This window comes from Labrus bergylta, chromosome 2, assembly GCF_963930695.1.
Source record: "Labrus bergylta chromosome 2, fLabBer1.1, whole genome shotgun sequence".
Taxonomy (NCBI): domain Eukaryota; kingdom Metazoa; phylum Chordata; class Actinopteri; order Labriformes; family Labridae; genus Labrus; species Labrus bergylta.
Genome location: NC_089196.1, coordinates 14,463,500 through 14,488,608, shown reverse-complemented (window position 1 = coordinate 14,488,608; position 25,109 = coordinate 14,463,500). Strand labels below are relative to the sequence as shown.

The window sequence follows — 25,109 nt, the reverse complement described above, 5'->3', positions numbered from 1 at the left end:
TGGCTCGATGCAAAATTGATTGGTGCTTGGCTAAGATTTCATATCCCAATGCAAGCATCCAAACAATGATGCAAACTTTGGACATAACCCCAAAAAATAAAAATATGTCTTTAAACCCCAAAGAAGCAATTAAAACAAATCTCTGACAACAAAGAAAAAGACTACAAAATATTTCAACCTGATGAGAGGTAATTGATGTCAAAGACTTTCTGCTTCACAGCCAAACATTCTCAGTGCACTTTTTTGATTCATGACACAGTAGTTTGCAGTTCTACAGAGTTTACATCTCCTCTGTTTTGTCCTGACCCTTTATTGTACAGTAACTAAAAACTTAATGATCACAATCAGTGGTAGCCCAACAAGCAAGAAAAGACAGAGAATCAATTAGTACTATTAATACAAAGAAATGTGTAAAGGCCCTCAGAGCCATTTATATTATATATTTGTATATTGTATTTATACATCCTCCTTTGTTGTCCTTTGTCTCCCGTGTTGTTGTTGTTTTTCCACACCAAATTTATTAGCAGGCTACACTGTGTGGCTACAATTTTGTCCCGCTATTACGTAGCTGATGAGGCTATTGAGATCTGGCTACACATCACTAACAAAGTAAGGGTACTGTTGGCTGTGAAATGCAGACAAGATCAGGGTTTAAGGTACTAAATGGTGTATCCTTCTGTGGGGCTTTGGTTCAAATCAAGTATAATTGTGGCAGAAACTTCCCATACAAACAAATGTGACATTTATACCAAAGAGAAATATAAACAATATGAGTACATAGATCCAGGTCATTCTTAAAGACGATGCAAACATCAAAAACTGTTCTTTCAGCCGACTGAAATGACATATTTTAGTAAATTTAGCTGACTAACAGGAACTGTTACAAGTCAGCATAATCCATTACAGATTAAACTGCAGTTGTGATAAAAAATGATGATGCTAAATTCATTAGGCAGGCTTCTTACACGATCTGTCTGACTGATTCCAGCCATGTTGTCAGAGCTGTTGGATTTGTAACATGATTTTAGGCCTACACATGTCTAGATACAGGAGCCATTAGAAAGGAGAGGCCTCACAGATTTAATTTAATTAGCTGTGCCTTTAGGTCTCCAAACAGTCCAACTCATGCTCCCTGACAGACACAGGAAAAGTCATATAGACACACGGGCTGAATTTGTCACAATATCATAGAAAGCGTCACCAAACTGAGTCCTTGATTGAACCTAATCCACCAGTGATGGATCCACTTGTGAGGATGAGTAAATGTGCTACCTCCTGGTTTAAATATTTTAACATTTTGTTAAATATCACTCTCAAAAGAAAGCTCTATTTAACCTTCACTCTGATGCGTCTCCCTCCTCATCTTTCTGTTTCGGTTCTCTCTCTTTCAGTGATGACATTGCAAACTCAAACAAACTTGCTCAGTAGAGAAAGAACCCGTTTTTAAAAGTCGAGGGCCCTCATCGTTTAATCTCTGCCGGAATATAATATCGTTTGCAGAGTCAAACAGCAAGACCAGGTGTGCAGATCAACCTTATCTAATAGCTGCAGGGTGTGTGTGTGTGTGTAGTTGTGTGCATATAAGGTTGCGTTATAAGAACAGGTTGCCTGGCTCCATATGTGCACAGTGTGCAGGGAAGCTGGGAAAACAAGGTTCTCCGTGGCCCTCTGTATTATTCCTACCTCCTGCCTCCCCACGCCGTGTTTGAAGACAGGAAATAAGAGTCAGACCGCAGTCCGAGGGGCATGTGGCAATGGTTTATACCCCGACGACCTCTGACCTATCCTCTCCACCCCCGCTTGCTCTCTCACACCACTCCCCTAGCCCTCAAACACTCTCCCCTGAGTCCGGGATCCGAAAAAAAAAAAAAAACGACCTGACCCAGCCCAGCCCGGCTCGGCCCGGCCTAACCCAGCCCGGCACAATAGGCCCTGCGTTCAGAGATTTGTTTGAGCGAGCAATGAAAAACAGATGGACTCTGAGAAGAGGAGGAGAGAGAAGGAAAGAAAGAAAGGGAGTCTTGTAATATATTTGTGAAGAAAAATAACCCAGGGACGCTGTCTAATTATATCTATTTGTCTTGTGTGGTTTTGCTGGGGAGGCCATGTGGTCTCCCTGGCTGCTCCATGGTTCATTTTTCACATTATCTGATCCTGGATGGAGAGTCAAAAGAAGAGGTTGGGTTTTGGGGAAGTAAAGGGGGGCTGGTGGGGTGTTTTGGGTCTCAGTGGGAGGGTTATGGTGAGGTGGGGGGGCCTCAAAATGTGGTAAAGGCCTTCGGGGTCCTTCAGGTTTCATGTCTTTGACTCCTTCCCTGTCGTCTTTGGTTTTAATGATGAGGATTACTCAGAGTTTTACTTCTCTTATTTAACAATGTCCATCCATCTTCAGCAATAACGCAGCCATCACTTACATACAGCCTCTGTAACACAAAATAAATATGTAATGGCCATGAAGGCTTGGGCCATAATCTCATGGTTACTCTTAAAACTTATTTTACTAAAACCTAATCTTTTTTTCTGTTTATCTGTTTATTAACTTCTGTTCTTCAAAGAGCTCTCTAACATTAATTCTCTTGTAAGGTTTAATGTGTTTATATTTATCATTTAAAATAGGGGTTAGAGCAAACATGGGATTATCTAGTAACACCCAGCCCTTAAGAACAAAATCAAATTATAAATGTATGAGTTGGACAAACTACTTTTACTGTTTCTTTTGTGTTAGGCTTGTAACATAAAGGTGCTGGACGACATAATGAAAGTCTTCTTCCCTTGCCAGTTTGTAAACTGAGCACCCATGAAAGTACCACCAGGAACTCTTGTACCTCTCACATAGATAGTGCACCTTCTTGTTATGTCCCCTTTTTGTCTGCAGAGCATGACCACCAGTCACATTTAGCCGCACACTGGTCTGCGTGTCGATGTCCTCACTCAGCCAAAGGCTCTCAACAGTCTCTGTCTCCTCATTACGTCCAGATCATTCCTGTCCCTGCCTGTCCGTCAGTCAGCAGGCAGCTCGTTGACTGTTGCATGACTTCTTGAATTCTTCACTTTGTTTCAGAAAGAGGATGGGTTTTTTGCAGATTTTACATAGCCTGCGTAGTCTCTTCCCCCGCCCCTTCACAATATTCTCAAGTTCCCAACCATCAAAAGTGGAAAAGGAAGAGCTCTTCGTGGTGGGTGACGGTGTTAATAAGGATGATAATGATGTCATGGCTGGTGACATCATCACAGTGTGCAAGCCAGCAGAACAAAAGATGGCTCTGCCCGGTCTTCCTAGCTGTCTTGGCAGCCGCAGAGAAAGACAGAACGCCCAAAGATTGATGTATCCATTTGGCTTTGAGTTTAATTCTGCCTCTCTATTCACATATTCAAATTTTCTTGTGTGAGCTTTTGTAAGGAGGAAAACATTTAGATTTGTTCTGCCGACTTTATATCTCTATTACTCCCTGGAATGAAAGCGCTCCGTCAGTTCATGCAGGATATCCGGTGATTTGGCTCCCCCACTCCAAATCTTTGACGCTATTTAAAATGTATTGTTTCCACAACGATGCCTGTGCCCAGACTCTTCTTTCTCTGTCCTCTGTCTCTCTCTCTCTTCCTCTCACTCTCTCGATCTCTTCTTCCCTCACCCTTTACTTTATTTCTCCCTCGCCTACATCTCTATCTGTTCTCATGCAGGACTCGGAGAGAAAGGGTTTCATCAACAAGCTTTATGCCATTCAGGACGTGTGCATCAGCGTGCAGAATGCACTGGATGAAGTGGCCTCCTATGGCGAGAGGATAAAGAAGTGAGTCGTAAGCCCACTCCTCGGCACCCGGCCCGCTCCGCTGCGCTCTGCATGCCCCAGAGTTTCTTCTGCCATACCAGGTTGCCCCGCTTCCTCTTGTTAGCCTCACTGAGTTGAACTCAGTGCTGCTCTGAGGAAATACACCATGAAAACGCACAAACCACGTATTTACTGTACACTACTGCATACACATGCAACTTCATTTATTTAATTATAAGTACAAATATTTAAAATCATACAGAATCATCTGGGACTTGGGGTTTTTCCATAACATAAAAATCATTTTACTGATCATATTATGTACGGTAATTGTAATATCCATAGCCTATTTCACCCTGAAATCGTGACCTGTAAGACATTTGCTGAAGTTCTTTCCTTCTGCAAACTCAGGTGAGTGTGATAAATTAGCGATGCCCGATTATCCTGATCAGCTTGTTTGGGTTGAAAAGTATTGAAAAGCCCTCATTTACTCACTCTATTCTCCATATCTATGTAAAGATAGACGGAGCTTTGCCATGTTTCCTCATTTTTACAGTCCCTCTTTTTTTCTTCTCTTTTCAGCACTTTCAACTGGACTGTGCCTTTTTTAAGCTGGCTGGCCATCGTGGCTCTCGGAGTGGCCACCCTCCTCATCTACTTCATTCCGTTAAGATACATCGTGCTGGCCTGGGGTGAGCGACTCTCAAATGTGGGAAGATTGTTTACATGCACTGTGCTTGTAAGAAATTATATTTCACGGAATGCTTGAATTTAAAACTATGTCCATTTAAACAAAAGCAAGAACAGGTTCATTTGCAGCCTTCATTCTTTTTTTGTAAAGTTTGATTCTTAAATATTTAAACCATAAAGGCTTGAAGGACTGGTACAACATGCAATATTACATGCCTATCTGTCTTTACCCACTCTTCCCTTCTGGTCCCCTCCGTTTCTCCCTCTCTCTCTCTCTACAGGTGTTAATAAATTCACCAAAAAGCTCCGAGACCCTTACACTATTGATAACAACGAGCTGCTAGATTTTCTGTCCAGAGTGCCCTCAGATGTACAAGTGGTGGGTGAACTCTACACTTTCATCTTTGTTTCATCTTTTTCTGTCTTTTTGACAACACATCTGTCAGTTCCAGACATGGGCAAGGGTTAGGTGTCCTTTTATAATCCCATCTTTCTCTGTCTTTTCTTTCATTCTCTTTCCCTGTCAGACTTTAATGCCCAGTTTATAACTAGGTTGATTTGTCTCCATACACGTGCAAACATGCTGTAACAGTTAGCTGTTGTTTCCCAGCTATGCTAGTAATTGAAACAGAGTGTCAACCAACACTTAACCAGCCTCATGCGGTTTTGCTTTTACATTAAGCGTGAGATCAGATTAACTTTGTGGCTCAGGACTACAGAGGCTTTGTTAGTTAAAATATTGTGTGTGTGTGTGTGTGTGTGTGTGTGTGTGTGTGTGTGTGTGTGTGTGTTTGTGTGTGTTAACTGTGCTATGCTGCTCAGGATGAAGTGCAGTTTAAACAGCAATTAAGCGGCAGCTTGTGAAAGTCGTAGGTTATCCGGCACCGATGGTGTCCGCTGTGGCAGTTAATCCCTGCTGTGTTGAGTTCAATACATGCACATGAACGCACAGATAAACTCACATGCAGGCTGACGCTGAACGACCAGGGGCAATGATACGACCAATCCCGTGCCACATCAGTGCTGACACACTTCCTCTTTGATCGCTTGTTGCCCACAACTTCTTTCATCTTTACAGGGTCGTAATCCTTGCTCCCCTGCACACCCCTGCCAAACCCCCCCCCCCCCCGTGTTCTCCTCCTGTCTGCCCCTGTCAGTTTTTACAGTTTCATAGTTTACTGGGGCACAAGGCAGGTAGCTCTCGGCTTAAATGAGCCCAAGCTGTCCCCTCTGTTGAGTGCAGCCACCTTACACACCTGGAGCCTGGAGGAGTGGAGTAGTGAAGGGCCCCATACCCTGCAGGTATTAGTCCTTTACAAGGCCCCTAATGAGGGCCTGCTGGCTGGGGAAGGTGAGGGCAGACATGCTGCTCTGGTCTGGTGCCCATTCTGCTGGAGTTGTGCCTACTGTATAGCAAATACTGTAAGTGCTACTGTAACAGCTATTGCTGCAGCTGTCAGAATGGTGATCGTTGCCAGGTTTCACTGACAGTGTGCAAGCGTACAGAGTAATGAAGGTGAAAGAGTTGGGGGGGGGGGGGGTGTAGCTTTCAGGAGAAGACGGTTGAGGATGTTCAGGTCTGGACATTTTGTTTATAACAATAACTGAATAGCTATGTGAAGTTTAGGGTCGTTGTTTGGCTCGCTGAGAAAGAACTGAGAGCTGCACTGATCACTTTCTCTTTGAATTCAAAGGTTAATTTTCTGCAAAGACATCATGTTCTTGGTCAACGGCTAAAAACAGACCAGTACGTTCTGCTCTGTGGCGCATCCCACCGCAGCCTGCGGTGGTGGCTTCACCTCATTGCCTGCCCCAGCCTTACTGGTTCAAAGCCGTCCATGGGGATTAGACCCTGTAGGTTCTGGGATGATGCACACAGGTCCTGGCATCCAAATGCAGTGTCCCCTCCCTGGCATGTGTCCATGGCACCCCCTGGTATTGGGGCAAAGAATCACTATGCCTGATACCTTGGATGACTAATGAAGTGCTATTTCAGGGCCCGGGGTGACCTGACACACATTAATAATGACACACACACGCTCTCTTAGAAGTGATGCGTATAATGGGTCGTGGTGTTTCAGTGAAGCTTTCCACTTCATTTAGAGGTGCAGCTAGGACTGATGAGACTCTAATGACTTGATATACAAAGTTCATCCACACAGAACCACAGTCCAACTTTCTTGAGCTGCACAGCTACTATGCAAACTCTTTTTGACACTCAGTTGCGTCTTCTTTCTTTAATTTATTTCATGTACAGGACAAAATAGAAACTTTGCATTTTTTTAACAACACTCTTGCAAACCAAGCTCTTTAAAATAAGTGACTCTGATCCTTTAAGAGCACCGTCAAACACCCGTTAAAAACCCAATACCCAGGGTTGCATTGAAGCCTCAACAAGCAGTGTTACCTTTTACCACCTGAACAGTTTACTTAAATCATTACACCCCTCTGTGAGCGGAGATGTTAAAAGCTCCCATGGTTTCTAGTGCATGTGTATGTGGAAGAGCCATTGTCCCTCTTTGGGCAACAGTTTCCTGTATCTGGATTGGATCCTTTGCCAGCATTAGCTATCGTTGGGGTCATTATCAAGGAATCCTTCATGTCCTCTTAAACGAGGCCAAACTGAGCACCTTTATAGGGCAAAGTTTTCCCTACCTGGCGTTTGGGAGGTGTCAGTGCAGTAGTATGTTTTACGACACCATTAGCCATGTGAGCTAGGGAGTGCATAAGTAGGGCCAAGGCAATTAGCATGCCAAGTGGCCTTTTATGATCGGTGTAAAGAAGCTGGATCAAACCCCCTGTACAAAAATAAGCATGAATTCCAATTTAGCGCTTAATGAGCAGTGGGGAGTGGGGTTAATATTTTTAGACAACATTTATGTTGGGAATTAAGCCTCACTGGACATAGAGGGGGTCAAAGGCAGGATAGTTAAAGGTTGAAACGTTGCCAGATGCCATCACTTACATCAACCAGAGGTCTCTCTCCTTTGCTTTGTCCTTCCCCGCTTTTGTGACAAATTTAAACATCTCACTGCGAGTGGCCAATTAGTCACTATTCAGTATGTGTCATGCCACAGCAGCTAATAGGCAAAACTTTCCTTACTTTTATCTTTTTTTTTCCTCACTGGTTGATGTCACCTTGACATGCCTTTCCTCTCCCAACACTAGACGTGAGTGCTGAATCCTCCGATCTGCAGATGTGTGAACTATACACAACAGTGTTTCCCTGGGAACATTTAATAACCCTTATGCTCCATTAGGCGTCACATGAGATGAAACCCGCCTAGTTTTGCTCTCTCTGAAAGCCAGAATAACATAGTATCATTAAAATAGTCGCCTATTGCACCCAACTTTCTTTGGGCCTGTCTATTTGCCCACACCGACAGTATGAGAGGGAGACTAAGAGAGAATAAGAAACGGGGAGAGAGAGGAGCAGGTCCTGGGATGCTTTGTGGGTAACACGGATAAAATGAAGCACGATGCATGGTACACAGCGCCCCTTCAGCAGAGCACACTTCAAAGCCTGTTTTTCACGCTTGTACTGTCAACATTTGGGAGAGGAGCGAGGGTGGAGCAGCCTTTGAGCAGCACTGGGTCTTTACCCACTGCTTCTCTTGTCTATGTTCCCTTCAAGCTCCCCACTTGTGCTACCAAATTGCTTATGTGCTCGCCCGCATTACCACACTTTTTTAACATTCACCCAATTTCGGTTTTCTTTTATTTTGCTAACGTCCCACTTTCTGCTTGCCTCCTCTGCCTTGTCGTCTGACTTTATCTAGCTTTTATTTGGTTGATGTGTGTATATGCTTATGTGTGTGCGTGCGTATGTGCATGTTATAAGTTGGGGTTGAGCAGGGAAGCCAAGGGTATATCATGTGGCAGGCCTGTCACCTGTAAGGTGGAATGGAACCTGTGATGCGCCGTTTCTCTTGGCTGGCAGCTCTTCACAGACAAAACAACTGTTTGATTGAGATGTGTTTTTTTTTTTTCTTTATCACCGTTTCTTTCGAGCCCCTTCGCTGCTCTTCATCGGAAAACAAAACCGTACTTTTCTGTGACATGCAAACTTTTGTTTGTCTACGCTCACAAAGAGTTTTGTTTGGACAGGATTGTCAACGTGCAGAATTAAATTGCCTGTTCCTTTTTTCTGCCGTAGGCGTTTGTCCTTATAATGGGACCACTAACAGAAAGAGATGCCGTCCTACTTTTGGATCAACGTCAGCTTGCCTGAATCATTCAGCAAACAACAAGAGAGAAAAAGAAGTTGCACATGGAAAAACATTTTGATAACGGGGGATTTTTTGCTTGCAGTAATTTTATATGAACAATTAATGTCCATTTATTTACCCAACATACAGCTGTGCAGTTACTCCTTCACTCATGAGTGAATTAAATCAGTCAACCATTCACTCACTTGTTCATCCATGGGTGCACTACTGTCATTGATCGCCATCAATGTGGGCACTGTGCCAGGACTGTCATGGTCCAAAAATACTACTAAACACCCCCCCCCCCCCCCACACACACACACACACACACACACACACACACACACCCCCCCCCCCCACACACACCCCCCCCCCACACACACACACACACACACACACACACACACAGATGGGGTCGTATAAACCCCTCTCTGTCCCCTGAGTTTTTGCTCCGTTGTCTGCTTTAGTTGGCAGGGCTATTGAAGGATCCACACCCACATGAGAACAGTATCTGTCATCACCCGGGTGTCCACATATCTCCCCCCTGTCTCACTCAGTCTCCTCTTCACTCTCATTGTTTTCTCTCCCGTTTTCTTTGTTGGTTTGTCCCGCTCTCTGCCCTCCCCTCATCTGCCCGTCTATTTCTGTTCCTTTATCCCACCAATCCTTCCTTCCCTTGTTTTCTCCACCTGGATTATTTCCTTGTTGCCTTTCATGCTATCTCCTCATATCTCTCTCCCTCGCTGTATCTAACATTGTGGTCGTATTTGTACAGCTGTTTGGTAGGATGTCAGTTTGCCTTGTGGAGACAGTGAGGAGTGTCCAGATCTGAATCAGTGCAGTCTGCTGGCTGCCTAGTGAGGCGTAGAGAGCAACACATGCTGGCCTAACCACTCTGTAAGCACCTTAACGAGACATTGGTGACCATGACTGTGAGACAGAAGAACTGTTGTACCCCATTGTGTGTGTGTGTGTGTGTGTGTGTGTGTGTGTGTGCAGTGTTCAGATCTGTATGGGAGGTGCAGGATGTGCATGTCCATGTAACAAACCCACACAAACACATGCCTCTTTGCATCTGAGATGTGTACACTGCAGGCAGAGGACACTGGAAAGCTTCTTTGAAGCGACAGTGGGAACCAGTAGAAGATGTATCATAAAGGCTCATTCCCAGCCAGACGCTGCTGTTCTCGTCCACAGCAGACAGACCCACCACGAGACAGAACAGAGAAGCCGTGTTGACGTCAGTTTGTTGTCTGCCTGGAAAAATCAGAGAGGGTGTCAGTCAGTCAGACAGGCAGAGTAGCCTACAGTACGTCAGCCCAGGAAGGATCCCACAGACGATACTGGCTCTTTGGTGCTGTGACGCTTAAGTTTTTTTTTTTTTTTCCCCCTTATTAGTATTCTGATTCAGTGGCTAGCGCTTGTCAGTGTCTTGAATCTGTCTAGGCTAGCGACTGTATTTGTGTGTGCATGCACAAGTGTGTGCGTGTGTACATCTGAAAGTGAGAGACTACCAGAGTGACAGTCTCTGGTTGTTGACGCTCAGCCACTGTGATGCTGTTGCGTATCGAGTGTCCATCACTTAGGAGCTGTTTCTTTCTAAGCTCTGCTCACCATCTTTGAATTGCAGTGCATGAAGTGGAAGTCAGTCTGCTATGGGAAGAAAAAACGTGACACTCCCTCAGTGACGGTACAGAAAATCACTACAGTGAAAGTGTGTCGCTAAAATCTCTCTTTTTAGAATCTACTGATACAAAGTGATGCAAAAGTTGTCTTAAGATTTAAAATGTCAGGATAAATTATGCTATTACAGAAATAGTTTTGATATGTTTAGGAAATGACTTCTGTTCTTTTTAGGTGTCTGTTAGATTTACATGAACATGTAAGGGTTTGCTTAGCTTAGCATTAAAACTAGGGGGAAACAGCTAGCCTTGCTTTGATTAAAGGAAACAATATATACAAACCACTGCCAGCAAACTCAACTACATCCATCCATTAGCTATCTTTACCATTTCCAGTTTTCGGGGTGGAAGGGGCTGGAGCCGATCCCCGCTGTCATTGGGTGAGAGGCGGGGTACACCCTGGACTGTTCACCAGTCAATCACAGGGCGGACACATAGACAGACAGCCAGCCACATTCACACCTACCGGCAATTTAGAGTCACCAATTGATGAGACGAGCATGTCTTTGGACTGTGGGAGGAAGCCAGAGTACCTGGAGAGAACCCACCCATGCACAGGAGAACATGCTAACTCCTGTTCTCCCCGTGCACGTGTGGGCTCCTGTCCGACGGGGATTCAAACCAGGAATCTCTTCCACTGCACCCACCGTGCAGCCCAAACTCAACTCATCAACACAATATATCTTATAACTATCTCCAGTTGCCTGTCAACCCTCAGGGACAATCACTCTCTAGGAGGTCACTGCTCCTGGTCAAGAAATGGTCCATAATTTACCCCCGCAATGTTTTGATTTGACACCAGCTGGACGGTGATACACATGAGACTCCAGGTGTAGCAAACAGTGAGTTTTGATTTCGATCAGGTTACATAACTGTTAAAAAATTACAACATGAGGCTTTAGAGAAAGTCAAATCCTGCTTTGAAATATCAGTGTAGCTCTGTGGATACAGCGTGGCACAGATAGCTGCTGTGTGATGCCTTGAACTAAAGCGCACACTGCAATCAAACCCCGTCAATGTCAAAGTATTTACTTTGTTCACAAGGACATTTCAGGACACTTTTATTGCATTGAAAAAGGAAACTATTCTTCCACTGTCTGAAGCTCAAACAGTTAAAGGGACTTAAAATAGTTGTCATATGTTGATGATGCCGTTGTGCATCCAAAGACTAACAGGAGCCTCATAAGGTCAGGTCTACTTAGAAGAAGCTGCTCATTTACAGAAGGCTCTCTGACAGCTATCTCAACCAGCCTGCACACAGAGAGAGAACGATGTTGGAGAGATTGTATTGTAAGGAATTGTTTTTCCCCATTTTTTGTCATGAATGATGCAAACACAGTGAAAATCTCCTGTGTGCTTCTTTCATAGTACATATTTAACCACCGACATTTTTTTTTTTGTCACAGAAACAATCCTACATGTTTGACTTTTATAACTGCCTCTTTTTTGTGACAACATGAAATAAGAGTATAACGTTTATTCTTTTAATTTATTTCAACAATTACAGTCATATAATCAGTAGTGTTTGACTCTGTAGGAAGCATACCTACTGTACTATCTAAGCACAAGCTTTTGGGTTTAAAAGGGTAACTGCATCCGTCTCTCCTTCCTTTCTCTCCATCTCACCATGCCGGGATGACTGTGTTGTTTCTCCAAGCTTTCCCATGAGGCCTTGCCGTGTTCTCTGTTTGTTTGTGTGATCCCTTCCCTTAGGCCACTGTCCCACATCTGTGAAAGAATGTGTGTGTACATTTATAAATACATGTGTGCGTCTGTGTGTAAGCAGGAGTGTATCTGGAGCTTTGAACAGTGTACGTGTATTATGTTATGTGTGTGCGTGTCCATGTCAGTGTCTTTCTCTGCATCTGCGTGTGTGTTTGTGTACGTGTGTGCGCGTGTTGTAATCAGTGTGTAATCCCTTCCCTGAGGCCACTGTTCCACACAGCTGGACTCAGAGAGTCTCTGGAGGGTTTCTGTGCTATTCAAGCATCCTTTGCTCTTTCCACCTGACCGGGTGGTGTGTGTTTGTGTGTGTGTGTGTTTTAACAGGTGCAGTACCGAGAGCTGAAACTGGATCCCAATCCCAGTCCAAATAAAAGGAAGAAAAACAACCCCGGGTAGATGACTGTGTCCGCCCACCAACTTCTCTCTTCTCCACTTTTCTTTTCGTGGTCTATTACTGGACTCTGAGGAGCAGAGGCAGACCAGCTCTGCTCAACTATTCTTCCGTTTTATCTCTCCCTTTTTTTTTTTTCTTCTCTTAACCTTTTTATCAGTCTTTACTTACTCAAATGTTATGGTACAGTTTCCTGGAGTGTAATTTTTTGTATGAAAAATGCAGAGTACAAGAAATCTCTTGAATTATTTCTATCCCTGTTATGCTTTTGATTGATTTTTAAAGTATGGATGGAATGACTTTTTTTTTCTCTGCCGTGTGAGCCTCTCTCCTCCTTTTTTTGCTTTCATCACTCAAAGAGTTCGGAGGACTCCGTCCATATTCCTGCCACAAGTGTCAAACAAGTGACAAGAGTTTAAACATTTAACGTACCAAACCGACTTTTTTTCAAGCGAGTCCTTGTTTATCAAAATACAGGCCTTATACATTCTGAAGCATTATCACTCTGCAATAGACTCTTATTGTTGTTATTCAATGATTTTGGTTATATGTTCATTTTTCTAATTGTTTTTGCACTGGAGTATCTCCCTTGTTTTTTTTCCCCCTGGATGCGATGATGTTACTTTCACAGGCAGCAATTTGAAATGTTTCCACTTAACTCAGCCGGCCAAGTTGATTAACAATTATGGTGTTAGCCTGCAGACATGTCGTTCCACGGGTACAGGAAACTGGACCAATAAGTTGAAGGCTTGTTGTGGTGTCTGTCTGTATAAACACGACGGCCAAATGAGCTTTTTCTTTAAAAAAAAAGAAGAAACACAAACAACCTAAAAAAAAAATAATAAATCTACAGTGGATGGTTGTAAAAGTGCAAAGTAGAGCAAGTACTGTATGTGCTTTATAAAATAAAATCAAAAGTGTCATTACCAACATTACCCAAAGAGGAAAAGAAACGGAATTTATGACCTTTTTATTGTGACTTAATGTAAAGAAATGTCACTGCAGCTACATGTAACCCCCTTTAAGACAACCCCCCAGCTGTCAATCAGTGAGACACCTCCTCTGTCAGTCGAGAGGGACATCAGACCGGGATCTTCTGCTGTCGTGGTGTTAATATAGATGTCACCCAGTCTATGCAGCGACGCCAGGCAGTCAGGCCTTTAGGCAACCTCTGCTCTAATCTTGTTTGAAAGGCTGGTCCCCTTTCCTCATGTCTCCCTGTGCAGCCACACAGACACACACACACATATGCACAAACACACACACACAAAAAAAAAAACATCCTCTTAGTGAATACTTCTTTAAGAGATCTCACGCACACACACCGTACCTACAGATGAAAGCGTAACATCCAGTTCGCACATTCTCTCCCTCTCAGGCACATGCGCTCACACAAACACACAAACATGCTCTCTGTGATGCTGTGCCCCAGGCTGGCCGCCCTCTCCATCTGCCCCACCTCCAGTGCCCACAGCTCAACTTTGATCTCTCGTTCCACAGACAGAGGCATGTGTGTGTGTGTCTGTGAACTGTGCATGTCAGAGCGTTTGTGTATACACGTTTATGCAATCAAAGACATGTTGCTTTTCTCAGCGCCGGGGTGTGTTACAATTGTATCTCCCCTCCAGCTGTAGACTGGTGTGCAGATTCAGTCGGTGTGTGTGTCAGCATGTAAAATCCAGAGTGTGTGTGTGTGTGTGTGTGTGTTGCAGCAGAAGTGCCAGCTGGAGTTTGCTGGTGTAGAAAGCCGTCAGTTAGATGAGCAGCGAGTCTCTGTGTGACAGGATGAGGCTCTGAGGGGACTCAGGCCTGAGATGTCAGGGACTGATCGGGATGCGTGTGTATGTGTGTGATGCTATTTCAGACCCCGTCTTCCCATCATGCCTCTCTCTGTTTGCTCTCTCTGCGCGTCCCTCCTTCGTCAGTGAGTCGGGTTGCGACCCTGTCTGAAGGGACGGTCTCCTGGGCTTCTTGCTGAGCATCTGTTGAAAGATCACAACTCAGGCTACATTTGAGGAGGTCTCGTCTCATCCTACTGATCCCTGCCTCCATCTTTTCCCCTGCTCCTCCGTCTTATTCTTTCTCCTTTGTCTGTCTGTCTATCTCTCTGTCTGTCTTTATTGCCCTAAACCCCCTCTGCACCGCAATCAGAACTCTTTGCTGCCATTTTGTCATGCTCTCGCCCTGCCTGTCTGCCTAGCGTCGCCTCTACCCTCCCTCCCCCTCCTTCCATCCATCTCCATGCTTAAATATCAACAGGCTCGGATCTGTCACTCTAGAGGGCCATTGATTTTGTTTTGCTGCTTTGAGGAATCCACTTGAAAGACAATAACAGACTGTCCCCCAAGAGCAGCGTCGCAGACTGATTATAGCCTCCTCAACAAACACACTCTGCAGCTTGTGAAGGATGTCTTTTTTTTAATGCCTGAGGGGACTGTTTGAATACCTGAAATGTATGTCTACTACTGTATGTACTTCTTTTACAGCAAACTGTGGTGACTATTGTGTGGTATTGCATCCTAATACCGTCTCTTAATTTTGTATCATTTATTATTTGGTTTTGATTCTGTTTGCAAGCAAACCAAAGTGTTTTTGTTTTGTATGATGTTGGGAAAATCAATAATACAAAGGAATGTATCAGACTGACAGCTGTAGAGGGGAAAAAAAGCACTTTTATTTGCACCAAGTTGAAATGAGACTATTTTTTTGAACAGTACTGTACAGAGCTATCTAATTATTAATTTAAGTTTGTATTTTATACAGTATGCCTGTTGACGGTCTGGTGATGATATTGTAATGTAGATGCCTGTCTCATTTTTTAAAGATTCTGTCCGTTTGCGCCTGCGATGTTGCCTGCCTGTGACATCATCTCCATGTGCCCGGTTTTGACCAATAACATTTCAGGATAGGGATAAAGATTTGAGACAGGGGTTGGTCAGAAAGGGTGAAAGAAAATAATGTATATTTCCTGTTTGCAAAATGAAATGCATCTGATGTTTGTTGCTTATTTTGAAAGACAAAATTATAGAAAACAAACATGAGATTAAATATTTTTTATCATCTTCACAGTGTGTGGATTATTGCAAAACAAAGCCTCTTTTCTTTGGAAACACTGAACCAACATAAGGCCATCCATCTTACTGTTTCACATTTCAGGTTCAAATCCCCCTTTCCTCACCTCCTCTTCTCTGTCGCCCACTCGGCCCTTCCCCAACATGCCGGCCTAAGCCCCTCTCCTATTTCATGTTCAGCTTCAGGAAGTAGCTCATCCTTCACATCTGTCCGCGTCCGCTGACCACATTAGATCATCTCAGACCAGGAGGACGTCTGTGAGAACTAGTTTAACTCTCTTTCACTGTGGCAGTAACTTTGAATGCTGCCTGAATGACTTCACATCGTAACAAAGGAATCCAACAGGTATGTTAATTCATTTATCTAGAAATAGTTAACAAGTGAAACAAAAAACATCCTATTCTTATTAGGTGAAGAAAACCAGAACTAGAAATTGAGGTAGTAACTTTACAGCAACGTTAGTGTTAAAAAAACAAAAAAAAAACAACAACCCAAAATTCAACATAAATACATTTCAGGGCTATTTGTTTTGGTTTTCCATTGTGTCTGTCACAGGACAGCTTGCAGTGCTTCTGCTCGTGACTTAAGCTCCTCCAATGAGGCCATTAGAAGCACCGTGTTGTCACCTTTGCACTCTCTCAGTGCTGTCCAAAGCTGCCCCAGGTAACGCCCCCTGCAGAGCCCCAACATTGTCTCTGTGTCCTCCACCAGCCTCACGGCCCGCTGGTCGCTCCACCCTGTAGTCACTCTTTGGAGTGAGTGTTCCTCTAGGGCCCTGACCAGCTTGTAGCCCAGACTGTGGGCTTTGTCACTGGGCTGCACTCGGCCCGGTAGGCCCCTCTCTCGCTGGTAGGACAACATGAGGGTGGCCAGCAGACAGGATCCGGCCTCCAAGAAGGGCAGGTTCAAGACCTCGTTTGATGCTATTTGGAGGGAGGAGTCTCCGACCTGCGTGCTGTGGAGGAGCTCCTCCCTCTCACTTGTTGTGAGATCCAGATCCAGAGCAGTCCGGCCATCTCTGTCCGTCTGCTGCAGGAGAACTGACCCTGGAGGAGAAGAGGTATATATGATCAGTTCACACAACCTTCACTGGTATTAACAACACTCATTTCTATCACAAGGCGTTCTCTGACTGCTTCCAGGTGTCAAATAATGATATCACTGATTTGAAAGTAAATCAATGTGTGAATCAAATACTGCTGCAAGATAAAACTATACATTTTACCCTTCAAATGCTAAAAATAAATAAATACTCACTCCCGAATAAAACAACAGTTAAGTTTTATTCTGATGGCACCAAACACTTCATCAATGTACAAAGACAGAAAGAGTTTCCTGAAGAGGGTCAGTGCATGGCTGAATAAAAGCACGAGGATGAGGGTGAATCATGTTTTCTGCTGGTTGAGTGCTCAAGACAAAGTGCATGACACAACCTTTACACAAATATCGGCTAAACTGAACATCTTAATGCAAAGACTACTTTAAAATGAATCCCTGTTGACCCCCTCATTCTTCTCCCAGTATTCTTTACCTTCAATAAAGCACTTCTCAAGTTATATCTGAGATTTAAAGCGAGGAGGATTTTCTCCTGTGATGACTGGCAATGAACTGGCACAGCGACATTTGTAGATTCAATATTTGATAACATTCACCTGTAGGTTTGGGAAGCTGTGAAATGGTAGGATTTGATCAAGTTTTTAATCAGACTACGAGGTTAATAATGCAAACAGCAGCGATGACATGACACACTGACATGTAAGATGAGGCATCATTATCTAAGAATGTGAAAGAGACGCTGCACGGCTCAACAGGACACAGAAACATCTAAATAGTGCAGCCACACTTACGGTATACTGTTTAGTACACACATAGGAAAACTCCCTCACACACACTGAAGTGAACAGCTGTTTTCCCTCCAGGCCTCAGTGCCAGCTTGGGCTTTTAGCTCAATGTAGCTCTAACTTCAGCTGACATGTTGTCTTAACTGCTTGACTGGCGGGTCACTTTGTGTTTGTGTAAAATGTGAAGAGGGTTAGCAACCTGAAGGAGGCTCTGCTTGCATGAAATGCTGCTGTAAAGCTATCACCATTAATACCAACACAGAGAGCTGCTGTAGGCCTTGAATGACATGTCAAGAAATTCTCTGCCAAAAGTTCTTAACAGAGATGGGAGGGGGAGTTTGTGAGGATGATATAAATCAGCAAAGATGTATTAATTGGAATGATATGTGGGAACAATTGAAGTGAGTGTTTTGTTATTGAAGGTTATTTATATTAAAGTGAAAAATGAAAGAAACTCATATCACACAATTTATAGAAATATCTATACATTCAGAACTTCTGCAGTTACCTTGACTTTTCCCTTTCAGCCATGTACCACTACATGACAGGCACAGCTAAATGGAACGGCTTTCTTTTTTCTCTCCATGAAAGTTATAACGGTGACATTTACCGCTGACACTCTCTACTCTTCTGCTTTGTCTGCTCACACTGAAAGCCATTTTCCAGTGTCAGACAGGCTTGCTCGCACTTAGCCTACATGGAGCAGTTCGAGTCAAGTGTGAGCCTTTTGTTTGCTTTCAGATAGACCCAATTCTATGGCAAACTGCGCTTGATGGTACTTGACTGTTCAACCTCACCGATGCTGCTGCCACTTCTGAGTTTATGGCTCTGCGTAGTCTCGGCCTGACACACACACGGCTGCTTGATACCTCCACTGGAGTTTGTTTTCTGTTTGACAGACGCTGCGGGACGCGTGAAGTTTTAAAGAGGGGACAATCTATGTTTGATGACATTGACCATACAGAGGCTCCCGAATGCCTTTTTTTTTTTTTACAAAAGACCGCTGTTTTAAACAACTCAGTAAACAAAAAAGTTTGAAATGGTACATTATGAGTCCTGGGATTTCTCTCCATCTCTTCAACAGAAGTCACTCTGTGTGCCGCAGTGATGAGATAATCGGTGAGAGCTCACGTAGCCGATAGCGCCGAAGGTCAGACGCTCGTCTACCTTTTAGTGCTTCAAGCCTGAGTGGCAAAAACTGAATCTGCATAAATTGTGGCATTAATCTACATAAACTTTTACATAAGCGGGGAAATTTTAAATGCAGGGGTCAGGCATCGGGGGCAGCAGTCAAGGACGTAAGAGCACAGATTTGATCAAAGTGGCCACAAGAGAAAGACAGGGGGAGGGGAGAGGGGTGGTGTGTGTGAGTGTGTGTGTAAGTAAGAGAGAGAGAGATATGGCGTTCACAGCAGGTCATAATCACCAGGTTTCTTAGCTGAACTTGCTATTACGCTCATCTCCAGTAGGAGTGGCTGTAATGTGTAAAGCCAGTCATGATGCACACATCACAGAAAGATCCGGGTGTACCATAATCTGGATGTCTCTATAATCTATAGCCTCGACTATAGCACCCCACACCGACACACAAACACAAGCAATGTCATGCCTGCTAGGAAAATAGATCCATCTTCATCCCTTCCAGATGAGCTCAAAAGAAGAAGGGATATATTTTGAGGAAGAGGGCTTCTTCACATTGTGTCCTTTTCTGTGTTTTCCTTCGAAAGGACCAGCCTTGGACTGAGCTCTGTGAGGGGCCTGTGAGCCTTGGTCACAGCCCCGAGCACTATCTGAAGTGTTTTGAAGGAAAAAGGGAGGACAAGGTTTACTTCTCCAACTCCTACTTCATACTTTTTTGTTGAAAAGTGATTGGAACATGCACAAAGCAGCGACATTCAGACTTCAACGACAAACTAAAATAACTGAGTACAGAGATTTTGTGAAGAAAGTACGAGCAAACTTCAATCTGCATCTGTGTAGATAATCATTTCTACGAAGCACCTTTCTTTTTAAGAGTAATGGAACATCTAAGCTGTTTCTGTTCTGTTCCTAAAGGTTTAATGGTAAATTAAATTATGTCATCTTCTCCAAACCCCTGAATCAGATCTAATGTCAATCACAAAGTTGGAGACTTCTGATAACAGCAAATATTTGCTGGTTGTCCAAAGAACCTATACAGTGAATCCTCATGAAAACTTGGTAATCATTAAATGACTATTCACCAACCTCTCTCAATAAGCATTTCTAATATGCATCAGTTGTATGAGATAAATTGCCTGCAGTACTCTCTCCTCTCATGGGAAAATGGCTGAGCAGCAATGATATGCAAATGTATATAAGAGCTTATAAGAGAAATTTAAACACAAAGCAACAGACAGCAGGTTCATCACCACAAATCAGATTCACAATGGTATCCTGGGGATCAGGTGTCAAACAACACATGTTTAAAAAGCAGAGTGACCCGTGGAAAAGTCCCACTTTACTCTGAAACAAAAAAATGTGACACCCAAATAAAATAAAACAGCAAACTGCTCCTATGATTTTAGCCCAAGCTCTACAGACCCCTGTTTCTTCAAGCTCTCTTTCAGTCACGTATCAAACTCAGAATACGAGGAAGAAATGCAAAATCAAAGAGCTCAGTTTTTCCAGCACTCCCTTGACGTCACGGTGTCAAACTCAGCTGACAGACAGGCTCCAACCAGAGGGATGACACTGGTGTGGGGAGGAGAGGGCCCCTGCAGCTGGCCCTGGGCTCGGCTTGTCTAAAAGCGTGTACGGCTGACTGTACAGCGATATGTTTCATTTTAGATCTCTCTGCCTGAAAGCTATGTGTGGCTGCCGTTAGTGACATTTGCATATTTACCTGCTTGACATTCTCCCTTTTTATTTCTGCTAAGCATTACTTCATGTCTCTTGGTTTTCCAGTTTTTTAAATGTATTTCCTCAGTGCTTATAACTGCACATCCCTTTGTCACTCGATATGAGAATGCATTTCCTATTTTTATCCATCCAGGAATATAAAACTCACAATAAGGTCCAAACACAGAGAGCTACTGCACTCAATACTTAAGACATCAAGGGGGGCTAGCCAGTGCCAAATTACATATTTTCTAATAGGAGACATAAAAATGGCATCAAGTGCTGTTTTTAACACAAAACACACACAATGACACACACACATCTACACACACGGTTATGAGACCAGAGGCTGGGGAATGGTTCTGGTGCAGGGACAGCGACTGAAGTGACTCCAGGTACTGGCGCTGGGTGTCAGATATGCTGCAGTGGAGATAAATACAACACCTGGGGGATTACATGAGAGCACAGGGTAATTACACAGTCCTTTGTGTGTGTGTGGGTGTGTGTGTGCACGAGCGTCTGTGTGTGTACATGAAACCCCCCGTTAAGACCTCAGCTCTGAAGCTACAGCAGTAGGTGGAAATGCACATGCAGAGCAAAAGCCAGTGCCTAATGCAGGAGCCCGATGCAGTCAAACACACTGCTACACACACACACACACACACACACACACACACACACACACACACACACACATGCATTCAGAGCGCAAAGCCCTTTGGCCTTTAGAGGGCAGGCAAAGACAAGAAATATAAAAGCAAAAGGGGGAGGAGGGGAAAAACTGGCGTAAAAAGGAGGGAGGGAGGTAGGGAGGGAAGGAAAGAAAGATGCAGTGCTGGCTTCCCTTATGTCTCTCTCTCTCTCTTTCTCTCTCTCTCTCTCTCTGGTCTGAGGCTGGGGCTGAGGCAGACAAGCTGGGAAGCAGGCAGCTCCACAGCATGGTAAACATCCTCTCTCTCTCTCTGAATAGGAGAGGCAGGGTGAGTGTGTGAACTGCAGCCAGGGGCTCGGCATCACACATCCATAGGGAGCTGCTAGCTAGCAACTAGAAAACCACAGCAAAAACAACAAGGCACAGAAGTAAACCACCAAAGCAGCCAGCGGAGACACATCAGTTCAAGGAAAAAGAGCGACCAGTAGTCTGACATGTGGACATGATAAAATTCCTCCCAGATTTTGAAACAGGGTCCCAACGCTTGGTGATCATTTTCTCCCCTTTACCAACTGAAAGCTTAAGAGTCAAAACACGTGCATGGAAAAGGCCTGTAGAAATTACAACATGAAGCCTTTAGGTCATTATTAGGGATGTTCAGGTGTATTTTTTCCTCCCTGATACCAAAATCTGTTCCTAGATTTAAGGATTGTCCAGTTCTGAGAATCTCTCTAGAACACGTGTATATATTGGAACAGACTACTAGTGGAAAAAACATTGATAGCTGACATAATGCTACCTTTGATGTTTAGTAAACTCTCTGCCGCCGCGCTCTGTAACGAATGAGGAAGATGTCAAAGAGTACAGTGAGGCAGTGATCCCCCCTGTCCGTTATTTTACACTGATTTACCAGAAACATTTATATATTTGGCCTCTCATACTGATACTGGTATAAGCCTCTGATAAAGATATTGATACTGGTATTGCCTCTGCAACAGTTGCCCTTTGAACTCAGCCTAAAGTCTGCTTATGTTAGTTACAGACAATGTCCTCTCTATCCCAGGTAAGCATAATCTCAATAGGCTGTATATGATTACCGTATATGCCACAGCCCAGTCAGACACAAATTACAGATGAATCATGGCATTTAGAGGGAGCAGAACGCTTGGATTTACAAACATGGACACCAACTGTCAGCTCTGAGTAATCCTCTGACACTCCTACAACCATGGTGAGACAGGGACCATCAGATAATCTTAGAAATGCCGGCTACTGATCAGAGATGGGCAATAAACATCTTAAATAATCAGAGTGGAGCCCTAAATCAACTCTTAACTGCTCTCTTGAATCAGAAAAATGCTAATCACTGCCATCAGCTGTAAGCTGTAATAATGTCAGGAACTGAATCATCAGCAAATGATCAGTTTATACTGGTGCCATTAACATGCACACAACTTTATTTAATTAGTCAGACTATTTGGACTTATATGAAGTTGAAATTAATTGATTGAAGTTGAATGAAATATGCCAAAATAACTGCAGTATATTGAAGGAAAATCAAATCTCCCTCCTTCCGCAATATATGAAGACTGGCACTTTAGATGATGAGCTAATGATTCAAGTTTTCAGTTTAGTTTCAAAGAGTAGTTTATGAAGTGCTCTGAGATATATGACTTCATGTACTTGTCTTTTAAACATACTTCTCACTGTGGCTCTGCCTTCCCTGTCCTCTCTCACATCTTTTCACAGACTCTTCTTTTTGTCTTTTGTCTTCTATAAGTTTAGCACCAGGAATAATTGTGGTTTCCTTTGCGAGGCGTTTCTAAAGAAGGATGCAAAAGAACAAAGAAGCTCTGCAGGTGGCTATAATGTACGGTGAGAGCGAGCATGGAGAGGGACGACGCTGGAGCTAACCGTCGAGCCTTCCCGAGGTAACGTGGGCCTGAGTTGATGAAACACTGGTGAAGGGAGGGACCCACTAGATGAACCTGGTGATGTGTGGGGGGCCATAGGGGCCATGTGGTAGGGTGGATAGTATCGAAATGTCAATACCTGGAGCTTGCATGTACAGAGCCTGGGCCAAGGCCATGCAGTGCTCATAGAGGGTCTAAAACATGGGCTGATATGTCAACAATTGGTTTCTAAGGTCCCTTCGTTTTGGAGCAGGCCTCAAGTGGGCACTTGATGAACTGCAGTTGTTTTCCACTTTGTACCATGCTTACATGCTTACATCTACAATACTTACATGCAGGGTTATATATGACTCAAGCATTTTGTTTGTATAGTGTTTGAACACAAAGTATAGCTGAGGCTGAAAGGGCATTATACATTTTGTAGTGGGGTCGAGAGGAAAGATTCTGTAAGTCAAGGGTAAATTTTTATCAATGTTTGTACCTTGTGCAAATCCACTCAGAAGATGTTGAGATATTCGACTGGATGAATTAAACTCTGACCTACTGGCTGATGTTAATGGAAAAAAAATTACCGTACATGTTTTGTCAAAAACAATCCCCCTGTTACTTTGGATAATCCACAAAATACCCTCTCATCAGTACTTATCACTTATTTTTTCAGGGTCTGTTACTTGGGAGTGTGACTTATTCAGTGTTTTTCTGTTGTTGCTGTCCTGAAACAATCTGGACGCAAGTTCACAGAGAAAAATCTTGAAGCACTTAAAAGTGTCAGTTTCATTCCCATTCACCTCTCTCTCTCTCTCTCTCTCTCTCTCTCTCGCTCACTGAGCTTCAGCCACTCCCCAAATGGAGGTCGGTGCTCTCAGAGAAGGTCTTTAGACTACAAGAAATATAATTCCGTGGATAGCTTCTTCGAGACATGAAGGAAATACTGGAGCACAAAAATCACTTAAGGCAACTTTAATAAAGTTGCAAAGGATTAACGTTTTGATGTCTTGACTGAAGAAGTGTTGGCCAAATCAAATAACATAGTTGTTTTGACATTAATATTATGAAACTCTAACAGGAGATGATGAGATATAAGACCGAAACCAGCTCTTAATGTATACACATTTACTGAATCATTTTAACTGATCCTCTCTGTTCTCTGTTACATGAAGCTTTTTTTGTTAATTGTAGCCAAAGTAAACATTCTGGCTCAAACTCAAACTGTGACTATCCTCACTCTTTAGAGGTGCAGCACTTCACATTTACTGCAGGGTTCAGCCTCTTATTGATTATAAGGATTTAAGCATAAATACTGCTATTTAATAATGTATTCATTTACTCTTTATTTTCACTTTAAGACCCACTCCACAAGGGTTCAAATACCAAACAATGGTAGCTTTCAACACCCATTGCAGACTTTGGTTCATCAATTCAATTTACACATGAGGTGTACTTACATTTTTTTTGTGCATAATGATTTGAGTTCAGAGCTGGAGGACGGACATAGAGAGCCAACAATACCAAATCATCTCTGGCCTGTGACCCAGTATTCTTTCTTTAAAAACCATCCCAAAAGCAAACAGGAACTAAACCTTGAAACTCAGTTTTGTGCACATAGAAGCAGATCTTTAACTCAAACAATCTGCACACTCAATTATGAGTAGGTATGTTATGGAAATACATTAAACTCAATCAGAACCTTGTTGCTGAGAAATAGAAATAGTTCATGTTGCCTGGCCTCTGCCCTTTTCTTTTTCCCACTAAAACTTGCTCCAAGTAGCGTTCACAATCACTAAATGCTGCAGCTGTAAAAAATAAATGAAGAGAGAAAGGGCAAGATAAGTGTATGTTTGTACATTTTAAAAGGTGATTCTGAGCTTAAGGATACTTAACAACATCCTCTCTGGGTTTGTGTGAACAGGGGTCTCTCTCTCTCCTCTTGGAGCATGATGAGGAACAACCAGAGAGACGGTTGGATAGAGCTCCAGATTTAATCCTGGCAGCCACCCCAAAATACAGCAAAAGAAAGGTTTTTGGGGGGTGGGATAGCGAGAGACAGGCAGGAAGAGAGGAGAATGAAGACAAATCCAGTGAAAAATTCCCAGCGAGGGAAGTCCTTGAAATACAGCCTGCAGAAAGCTGAAACATCAATACACCCAAGTAAAGCCGAGGGCTCCAAACACAGCTTCACCTCTAATAGTACGAGCGCTCTGCCAGTTCAAGACCCACAGGGAAATAAGCTGAGCAGAATGAACTTTCTTTACGGTGTTGACAGTGAAGAGGCCCAAGTGTGTCTGCAGTGCTACCTGAGTGTGTGT

At 43.5% G+C, this 25,109-nt stretch overlaps 2 protein-coding genes across 9 annotated transcripts in view; one reads left to right on the top strand and one right to left on the bottom strand.

Annotated features, from left to right (window-relative positions):
* The window catches only part of mctp1a (multiple C2 domains, transmembrane 1a), a 128,106-nt gene extending 112,574 nt beyond the window's left edge, over positions 1–15,532 (top strand). For all 7 annotated transcript variants that reach the window (XM_065965406.1, XM_020652378.3, XM_020652379.3 and 4 more), the window contains 4 exons: positions 3,682–3,791; positions 4,353–4,462; positions 4,742–4,839; positions 12,400–15,532. In XM_065965406.1, coding sequence (XP_065821478.1) covers positions 3,682–3,791; positions 4,353–4,462; positions 4,742–4,839; positions 12,400–12,471 — 390 coding nt within the window. In that variant the 3' untranslated portion in view covers positions 12,472–15,532. The remainder of the gene's footprint in view (positions 1–3,681; positions 3,792–4,352; positions 4,463–4,741; positions 4,840–12,399) is intronic.
* slf1 (SMC5-SMC6 complex localization factor 1) overlaps positions 15,119–25,109 on the bottom strand; it is a 31,099-nt gene continuing 21,108 nt past the window's right edge. For both annotated transcript variants that reach the window (XM_020652381.3, XM_065965426.1), the window contains one exon: positions 15,119–16,584. In XM_020652381.3, the coding sequence (XP_020508037.1) occupies positions 16,088–16,584 (497 nt within the window). In that variant the 3' untranslated portion in view covers positions 15,119–16,087. The remainder of the gene's footprint in view (positions 16,585–25,109) is intronic.